The 10,620-nt window shown below is 36.0% G+C and overlaps 1 protein-coding gene across 1 annotated transcript in view; it reads left to right on the top strand.

Moving 5' to 3' along the window:
• LOC141343180 (integrin alpha-8-like) overlaps window positions 1–10,620 on the top strand; it is an 86,498-nt gene that overhangs the window by 25,734 nt on the left and 50,144 nt on the right. The window contains exons 9-10 of the mRNA XM_073847782.1: window positions 5,778–5,823; window positions 8,780–8,887. Coding sequence (XP_073703883.1) covers window positions 5,778–5,823; window positions 8,780–8,887 — 154 coding nt within the window. The remainder of the gene's footprint in view (window positions 1–5,777; window positions 5,824–8,779; window positions 8,888–10,620) is intronic.

Raw genomic sequence — 10,620 nt, 5'->3', positions numbered from 1 at the left:
GTTTGTTTCTGAATTTTTTGGAGGGGAAGTGATGGATGCATGTGTGATTGTATGTCAGGTGAATTGAGAGAGATTTTCAGAGCTGGAGGTAAAAGAGGGGATTGCATTTGTTGGCTTTAGTCCGGCATTTCATTGGCTAGAGGATGAAGATGACTATAACAGACTCCATCCTCATTAAAGTTTAAGTGCTTGAGCTTCTTCTATCCCCTTCCTCCATCATTCCACCTCCTATTAACCTATTCGTGTGGTTAAGACCCTTGTGTTGTGGTGGCCAGAGTGTTCGACCTGAATATTTTGAGGTTGACTCTTGCCGCACACACACACGTTTACACCTCACTGCCGTTCTGAGGAAGTCGCTGAAAGAGCGTGCAAATGGACTTTCCAGATGTGAGAATGTAATAGATTGAATTATTCTGTCATCATCTCTGCCTCACAGATACAAGGTGAGAGCTCAGGCCTTCAGGGTGTGCGTGTGTCTGTCAGTCGGCTTTAGTGTGCGTGTTTCGGTCCATTGTGTTCGAGGTGTGTTTTCTGTCACAATACCAAAAGCTGCTGTCTCGGGTTTACAACGGGCTCTTTGCCAGGGGTGTCTCATTCCTGAAGGCAGGACCTGATGGAAAGCATAGCCAGTGATCAACCTCAGTGAAACAGGAATCAAAGCCGCAGTCTCTGAGCGCTCATTAGGGTGCTGGAGTTGTTCTGGAACATTCCTGCATATGAGTCTCTGAGTTTGAGTTTAACTGAAAGCATCCCTTCAGGACCGATTTGTACTCTTCCTTCCTATTAATGCTTAGTGCAATTCATAAACTGGAGAGAAAGTGTTCTCTCGCTCAAGTTTGATGAAAGACCAAATGAAACCGACCTTGTGTGAAGGTTAAAGTTTAATGTTTAGTTTTTAGAAATTCTATACTTATCACAAAAACTCTTTCACCACCAAAGAAATCAAACGTCTAATATTGTAATACAGAATCTGCTTTTTTGCTATCGTTTATGTTGGTTCAGTTATACATACTCTTTTAATGAGATGTCAGAGATGAATGAATGCTTATAGCTTTAGCAGAGGCCACAGAGGAAGCAACCGACCACGAACACACAGACACACACACACACACACACACACACACACACACACACACACACACACACACACACACACACACACACACTGCCAGTATTTCCACTGTTTCATCTCAGGTACAGGAGGTGTGGTTTGTGTGCACACAGACCTGAGTATTTCATGTAGTCCGTTACCATGTTTATGTTACTTTCAGTAAATTTAGTTTTTCTGTGTTAAAGGGTTATTTCACCCAAAAAAGAAAATGTTGTTATTAATCACTTACCCCCATGTCGCTCCAAACCCGTAAAAGCTTTGTTCGTCTTCGGAACACAAATAAGATATTTTTGATGCATTCTGACAGCTCTCTGACCCTCCCATAGACAGCAATGTAATTAACACGATCGATGTCCTGAAACTTAGCAAAGAGATTGGTAAAGTAATCCATGTGACATCAGGGGTTCAACCATAATTTTACTTACTAATACTTTTTGTAGGCAAAGAAAACAAAAATAGCACCCTAGCTCCATTTTGCAGCAGATCCACTGAACGCAAACAGCGTACACCGTTCTGTGTCAGCTGTGTCACACGAATACGCTGTTTTTATTTAAGCGTAAACTGCGTATCTGCATGACGCAGCTGACACAGAACAGCGTACGCTGTTTGCGTTCAATGCATATGCTCCAAAATGGCGCTAGGGTGGTGTGGAGGTGACGAATTGTTGAATAAAGTTATTTTTGTTTTCTGTGTTAATTACATTGCTGTCTATAGGAGGGTCAGAGAGCTGTCAGAAAGCATCAAAAATATCTTAATTTGTGTTCCGAAGACGAACAAAGCTTTTACGGGTTTGGAGCGACATGGGGGTAAGTAATTAATGACAAAATTTTTATTCTGGGCTGGAGTAACCCTTCAAGGCAAAAACACTTTGTTTTTTCATGCACCTGTTAAGTTTGAGATTTTGTGCTTTTTGGTTTTTCATGAAGTGTTTTTTCAGACTAGTGGAAAGAAAACACCCAAAAGACACCGTTAAGCGTTTCTTTTATAGCACTTTGTCTATTTGTGTCAATAGATTTAAATTATAATACATATTTTTAAAGGCCGTTTTCTCAAAATTCATTTTTTCTCGTATACTGAGCCATAAATCTCCACTTGAGTAGCACTTACACACACCAAACTTTACAGTTTTATTCCTGTCTATATCCTGAAGGTTTTTACAGAGGGATTTTTTCATATATAATTCGCTTGATTTTATAAAACATTTTATTCCCCCAAAAATGGTAAAAAAATACATGATTTTTTATTATTATGGAGTGACATACTGAGATACCCAAAATCCCCTTTTTAAAAACATTTGACTCTAATATGTAAAAAAAAATTAAACAAGAAACATTTTTGAAATTGACTTCATCCAGTGTTTAGATTTTTGTACTAGAAATGTATGCTAATTAGTGCATATTTCATTAAATAATGGCTCATTGGCATATTTAAATGTAACATTTTAGAAAACTTGTAATACAAAAAATGTTAATAGTTAAACCAAAAATAAAATTTACCCTGTGATTTAAACATCCTATGTGTACATGATGATTTTTTCTTTCAGACGAATACAATCAAAGGTTAAATTTTTTTTTAAAAATGTCCTGCCTCTTCCCATATAACTCTGATTGTATTCGTCTGAAAGAAGAAAGTCATATACACCTATAATTATGGTGGCTGAGAGAGCTCAACGCGCTGCAACTTAGGAAAACACATGCAAACAGAAAAAAACGACAACAAATAAAAAAAAAAACCCATCTTCATCAGTTTGACAACACAGGCGCTGCAAATCCTCGCAACGCAAATACAAATACGGAAATGCTGCAAACACACAAAAAAAAGCACTGCAAATAGCACGGAGCACAATGTTTCAGGGGGACCTCAAAAAGTGACGAACCCATCTGGGACCTGATTATTTGTTCAGTGGCTGTTGGCCAGAGCAGAGGTTTTGTCGGTGAACCAGAAGGTGATAGTTTATCTAGTGATGTGACGTTTGACACCGAAGCTTCGAAGCTTGTATCAAAAAAAGGAAACATCTCACAGTAAAGCACTGTACCGGAGCCTGATTCGTTTTGCTATAACCACGTGACCTGTGACGTCCGAAAGCTTCGTTTTCGCACACAACCACGTGACTGCTTCATATTCTGATTCAAATAACACAAACCCCTTGCGCAGGTTTCAAGTGCATTCACTTTTTGTTAAGAATAAATCATAATACGAATAAATATGTACAGTCATGGCCAAAAGTTTTGAGAATTAAATAAATATTAGAAATTGGAAAAGTTGCTGCTTAAGTTTTTATAATAGCAATTTGCATATACTCCAGAATGTTATGAAGAGTGATCAGATGAATTGCATAGTCCTTCTTTGCCATGAAAATTAACTTAATCCCGAAAAAAAACTTTCCACTGCATTGTTAAGAAGGCTTCAGGGCGTCCAAAAAAGTCCAGAAAGCGCCAGGATCGTCTCCTAAAGAGGATTCAGCTGCGGGATCGGAGTGCCACCAGTGCAGAGCTTGCTCAGGAATGGCAGCAGGCAGGTGTGAGCGCATCTGCACGCACAGTGAGGCCAAGACTTTTGGAAGATGGCCTGGTGTCAAGAAGGGCAGCAAAGAAGCCACTTCTTTCCAAAAAAACATCAGGGACAGATTGATCTTCTGCAAAAAGTATGGTGAATGGACTGCTGAGGACTGGGGCAAAGTCATATTCTCCGATGAAGCCATTCGTGTGTGGGGTTGCTTCTCATCCAAGGGAGTGGGCTCACTCACAATTTTGCCCAAAAACACAGCCATGAATAAAGAATGGTACCAAAACACCCTCCAACAGCAACTTCTTCCAACAACAGTTGAAGTTGAACAGTTGAACAGGTGAAGAACAATGCATTTTCCAGCACGATGGAGCACCGTGCCATAAGGCAAAAGTGATAACTAAGTGGCTCGGGGACCAAAACGTTGAAATTTTGGGTCGAAGGCCTGGAAAATCCCCAGAATTTAAAACTTGTGGTCAATCCTCAAGAGGCGGGTGGACAAACAGAAACCCACTAATTCTGACAAACTCCAAGAAGTGATTATGAAAGAATGGGTTGCTATCAGTCAGGATTTGGCCCAGAAGTTGATTGAGAGCATGCCCAGTCGAATTGCGGAGGTCCTGAAAAAGAAGGGCCAGCACTGCAAATACTGACTCTTTGCATAAATGTCATGTAATTGTCGATAAAAGCCTTTGAAACGTATGAAGTGCTTGTAATTATATTTCACTACATCACAGAAACAACTGAAACAAAGATCTAAAAGCAGTTGAGCAGCAAACTTTGTGAAAACTAATATTTGTGTCATTCTCAAAACTTTTGGCCACGACTGTACGTGTAGTTTTGTGCATGTTAATTTTGTAGTTATCCTTGCTTCACAAGCACTTCTAATTAATAATAATTAGTCAACAATATTCTTAATTTACTTTGAACATATGCCTACATGAACCATGCTTATTCTTGTATAATTTTATAAAAAAGTTTATTTACAGATTAAGTCAAGTAAAATTTCTGACGGCTTCGTAGCACAAATTGATGTATTTTATGAAACTGTCCAAAATCGCTTTGAGATCTGGGACGCGAAAGCAACTTTTTCCACCTTTGACCACAACATGTCGTTAGTGTGCAACGTGTTGAAAAGCTTCGAGTAATGAACCTTTTTACGATACAGTTGCTCTGACCAACAGCCACTGAACAAATAATCAGGTCCCAGATGGGTTCGTCACTTTTTGAGGTCCCCCTGAAACATTTCCGTTGTGCTCCGTACTATTTGCAGCGCTTTTTTTGTGTTTGCAGCGCTTTTTTTGTGTTTGCAGCGTTTCCGTATTTGTGTTTGCGTTGCGAGGATTTGCAGCGCCTGTGTTGTCAAACTGATGAAGATGTTTTTTTTTAATTTGTTGTCGTTTTTTTCTGTTTGCATGTGTTTTCTTAAGTTGCAGCGTGTTGAGCTCTCTCGGCCACCGTATATAATGGCTTGAGGATGAGTAAATCATGGGTAATTTTCATTTTTGGGTGAACTCTTTAAATTATTTGAATATTTATGTGTATGTATAATTATCAGATATTTTTTGGTGCTTTTAAAGGAAAAGAGAAGAAAGGGATCCTGAGGGTCATTTGTTATGCAGTTATACAGTATATTTTCATAAAAAACTGTATATGGTTTGTCTCACTTTCCATTATATTTAAAAATTAGTGATATTAGTATCAACCTAATTGCATATTTTTTGCGAAGACCCTGGTTCGTTTAAACTACATTACGACACTTCCACTGCATCGCATTAAAATCTCATAGGTTGAAACTATCATGCCCACCTTCATTGAGAGACGAGGGAAACCATTCAGTAGCCTTAATCAGATGTGGCTCTGTGCACCTCTAAGTAGAATGAGATTAAAGCACACTCTCCGTGGCTCTCTAGAGTTTCTCTATGGTGCTGTTCAGGGACAGCAGGTGATGTAAGATGCGAGACTGGTAGAATGAGAAACGGGTCGACGAATCTTTGATGGAGTCTGCTGGAGGCCCAAATCACTTCCAGCTGCAGCGTGCTTTGAAGCTTTATGATCCAGCCACTCGTTCTCTTTCTTCCTCTTTCTCTTGCAACACACATTTTTCTGTATCATATTATGTCCTTCCTGCAGCTCTCAGTATATTTTACTCTCTTTACAGATTTGCTGGTCGGTGCGTTTGGAGTGAGTAAAGTTGTGGCCTACAGGTGAGAAATTTTACACTTTACATGCACCATATTGATACAACATTGTTAAAATGTTGAAAAATTTGCATTTATATATATCATAAAACTCTTTATGATTTATTTTTGGTTTTGAGTTTTGGGTTTCTCAGCTTTAATATTATAAATGTTATATATATAATTACATATATATACATTACTAATCAAAAGTTCTTGAACAATAAGATGTTTTAATGTTTTTCAAAAAGTCTCTTCTGCTCACTAAGCCTGCATTTATTTGATCCAAAGTACAGCAAAAGCAGTACAATTTCCATTCAGTCAAAAGAACCATCTCTTTCTTACCCTTTTATAATCTGAAGAACCTTCTTTCGCCACAAAGAACCTTTGTTACAAGATCCTTCAGAAATCATTAAAATTCTGATTTGCTGCTCAAAAAACATTAATTATTATTAAGTTGAAAACAGCTGAGTGGATTTTTTTTTTTAGGTTTCTTTGATGAATAGAACGTTCAGAAAAACAGCATTTATCTACAATAGAAATCTTTTGTAACATTATAAATGTCTTTATCCTCACCTTTGATCAATTTAAAGCATCCTTGCTAAATAAAAGTATTATTTTCTATCATTTATTTAACCAGAAGAAAAAATTATACTGTCTTCAAGCTTTTGAATGCTAAAGCGTATCATGTTACAAAAGCTTTTTATTTTAGATAAATGCTTTGGATCTTCCTATTCATCAAAGATTCCTGAAGAAATGTACTCAACTCTTTTAAATCTTGGTAATAAAAATAATAATAAACGTTTCTTGAATAGCAAATCAGCATATTTAAATGATTTCTGAAGGATCATGTGACACTGATGACTGTTGTTTAGCACTGATGTGCTAAAAATTCAGCTTTGAAATCACAGGGAAATAAATTCATTTTAAAATATATTCAAATAGAAAACAGTTATTTTAAATAGTAAAAATATAAAAAAAATTATCCAGTTTTTGGATCAAATAAATGCAGACTTGGTGAGACTTCTTTAAAAAACATTTAAAATCTTACTGTTCAAAAACTTTTGACTGCTAGTGTATGTATTTGTTAATGCTGAGATTTAAAGCTCAGAAACACAAAACTCGAAAATAAAAATGTATAACATAAATAAAATATACATAAAATAGTGTGTCTGTGTGCAGCAGCATATTTTTTTCTGGCCTAAACTCACTCACAGTTTTCTACTACACTCACATGCTTTCCCCATTAGAGTGAATGGCACAGAAACCACCTGTGTTTGAGGTTTAGCTGGAAGGAAACCTGATACACATGAAGTTGTTTTTCTTTGTTCTATGATACGATTGTAACACATTTTCAAATTGCATAACAGAAAATATTGAAATGTCTGTCTTCATAGTGCTTTCATGAAGACTTTTCCTTAGCTGTAGTTGACAGGAGTACAGTCAGAGAACATTATCTACAGACTTGTGGCATGTCTAGTCTGAATTGCCAAGACTTCGATTGGGTGTTTCAGCTCAGGTTTCCCTCAGAAATGTTTCAAAACAGTCCCTTTTTCCTGCCTCAAAGCCACCAAAAACACACAGACACATTAACATGTCCTAGCACACACTCTCACGCACTAGCAGTGTCTTGGTGTCAGTGTTAAAGCGATTAGCTGTAGTGGGCTCTGGTGTATTTGTGTAAGCTAACATTTCCACTGTTAATCCAGTTTGAGTGCTAGTCTCAACAGGCTGAAAGTGAGACCGGAGCAGAACAGAGTCTGACCTCATGTTAAGCTCTCATTTACTTAGCTTGTCTGATGTTTTATTAAGGATAGGACTCTGAACGTTTAATTTCTGGTAGTTAAATGTTCTGTAAGTGATTCTTTATGTAATATAGTGCTTTGAATATTCATTTAGAAATCAGATATCACAGAAATAGGCGTCCTGAGAAATGACTTCACGTTGACGTTCACCAATTCACGTTGACTTTAAAAGATTAGTTCACTTCAGAGTTAAAATTTCCAAGACATTCATGTCTTTCCTTTTTCAGTCGAACAGAAATTAAGGTTTTTGAGGAAAAATATTCCAGGATTTTTCTCCATATAGCGGACTTTAATGGTGATCAACGGGTTGAAGGTCCAAATTGCAGTTTCAATGCAGCTTCAAAGGGCTCTACACGATCCCAGCTGAAGAATAAGGGTCTTATCTAGTGAAACGATCTGTCATTTTTCTACAAAAATTAAAAAAAAGGCAAACTTTACAACTAAAAAAGTAAAACAATTATTTTGGACAATTTTAAAGTTGAAGAAGAAAATAAGATTTTAAGAGTTTTTCGCCCTACCTTTTAAAACTAAGTACACATACGAATAACTAACCATGTATGAGTATGTCAACTTTTATTTTTTTTTAGAAAATGACTAATCATTTTGCCAGAAAAGATCTTATTCCTCAGCTGGGATCACGTAGAGCCCTTTGAAACTCCATTGAAACTGCAATTTGGACCTTCAACCCACACTGTAAAAAGATTTTACCAGTTTCAACTTAAAAATGTAAGTTCAGCAGCTGCCTTCAAATTTTAAGTTAAATCAACTTCAAACTACTATTCATTTCAACTCACGGCAATAAAATGAGTTAAAATGACTTGTACTTTTAAGTTGGTTTAACTTAAAATTTTAATGCAGCTGCTAAACTGCTAAGTTTTTAAGTTGAAACAGGTGAAAACTTTTTTACAGTGCACTAATACCACTATATGGAGAAAAATCTTGAATTTTTATCTTAAAAACCTTAATTTCTTTTCAACTGAAGAAAGAAAGACATGAACGTCTTGCAAGACATGGGGGTGAGTAAATTATCAGGACGTTTTAAATCAGGAGAGAACTAATCCTTTAAGTCATTTATCTTTCTATTATTTACCTTCATGTTTATTTGCAGCTCTGAATTTAGTAATTTATTTTTTATTCTGTAATATTATACCCATTATATTGTTTTTTAACAATACTAGGGCAAGGCCGGTGGTCACAGTGGATGCTCAGCTGATTTTGACACCCAGAATTCTCAATCCTGAGGACAAGTCCTGCCGCATGCCTAATTCTGACGATATGGTAACCTGGTAAGTGTCAACTACATTTATCCAGTGCTAGTTAACTAAAGTATAATCTTAGCTTCTGAGACAAAGAGTGACTCTTATGTACAACAAGCTCAAAAAAACATCGTTTTGATTTATCTCTTCTAGATGAAGTGTTCAGCTGATAGGACAGAGATGTTGATCTTTAGTCCTGGTTAAGGGTAAACCAAAGCAGTCTGGGCCAAAGAGCTATGGCTGACTGGGAGGTTTTAAAGCCATGTGGTCTATAGTACCATATTACAGCAGTTTTTTCTCCTCTGTGGTAAAACTAAGTGTTTCTGGAAGTCTCAATGCATTCTTCCAAACCACACAAACATACACACAACCCTGCATTCTTACCCCTTATGTGGACGGACATTGCGTCCCACAAGCAGTTTTTGGGCTCCGTGACTGTAAACATACCAGATCTGTTTGGCTGCTCGGGGTGCATGTGCCTGTGTGTTAGGCTTGGCGTGGGGAAGAAAGAACTAGAGGTTTTGGAGAGACAAACGAAAGAACTAAAGTGTGGAATTCTGCAATAACAAAAGAGTAGCTTAGTAAAATAAATGTACAAACTGTGGTTGGAAATAGAAAGAGACAGAGAGCAACTCTGAATCACACATATGAACAAGAACAAGACAAAAGAGAGCGTAGAGAGATCCAGAAGATGGATAATAATTATAACAATAATATATGCTACTTAGTGAAATGTATAATTTAATGCAATTTGTTTCTATTCTGTTCTGTTAATAATAGGAATATAATTATAAATAATACTACCATCAACTAGTGTAATGCTTCTATTTTGCATTTTTTCTAATTTAATAAAATTTTAATACAAGCTTTACACTTAATATAAACATAATATAGACATTAAGAAAAAAACTTTATAGACTTAAATTAACTATTCTACAGTGTTAGTGTTAGAGTTGGAAATGTTTTGGAAAAAAATGTCTTTTGCCACAAATTTTGTATGTATGTAAATCGTATAATATCCAAGGTACACATGATTTCTAGTATTTGTGCAGTTAATTTTTATTTTGATATATTTTATTTTCATATTGTATTTTTAGAAAGTTTTGGAATATTTGTCCTCTACCCAAATTTGTCACTACCAAAACACAGTAATATATAATTTAATAAGAAGGGTTATATTGACCTATAAAGACTTTGCTTACATCTTCCTTGTAAATATATTATTTCTATTTTATTAAAAAGTTTTCAGAGGTAAATCAATAGCAATTACGATTGTAACAATATTCCAAGTGTGATTTATGAGATTTGTTCTATTTTGAATACATTTTTTCAAGTCAAAAAGTTGATCATACTGATTTCAAACTTAAGGATACATTAGTTTGAATATACATTAAACCAAACACCATCATAACATCTTAGTTGATAATTCAGTATACTTTATTTTTGACAAAACATCCCATGTTTTGGCCGTGACCACACATTTTTGGTAGATTTACATACTTAGATACTTTTGAACCTAACTTTTAGATACTTTTGAACCTAGCTCAAAGATGCTAATCAGCACATGGTTAGCTAGCACAGTTCTGAACCATGGTACACATATAAAAACTACCAAAAAAGTGTTTAAATATAATAAAATGGTGTAAGGTAGTGACATTCTTTAAAGTTACACACAGATTTTTCATTCTTTTGAAAGCATTTACCTCAAAATTATGAGACTATCCACTCACCATGTAGCTATGAGAGAAAGTGACACTTAAATA

Source organism: Garra rufa, chromosome 9 (genome assembly GCF_049309525.1).
Source record: "Garra rufa chromosome 9, GarRuf1.0, whole genome shotgun sequence".
Taxonomy (NCBI): domain Eukaryota; kingdom Metazoa; phylum Chordata; class Actinopteri; order Cypriniformes; family Cyprinidae; genus Garra; species Garra rufa.
Note: the sequence above shows the minus strand (reverse complement) of the source record. Positions and strands in the feature narration are given on the sequence as shown.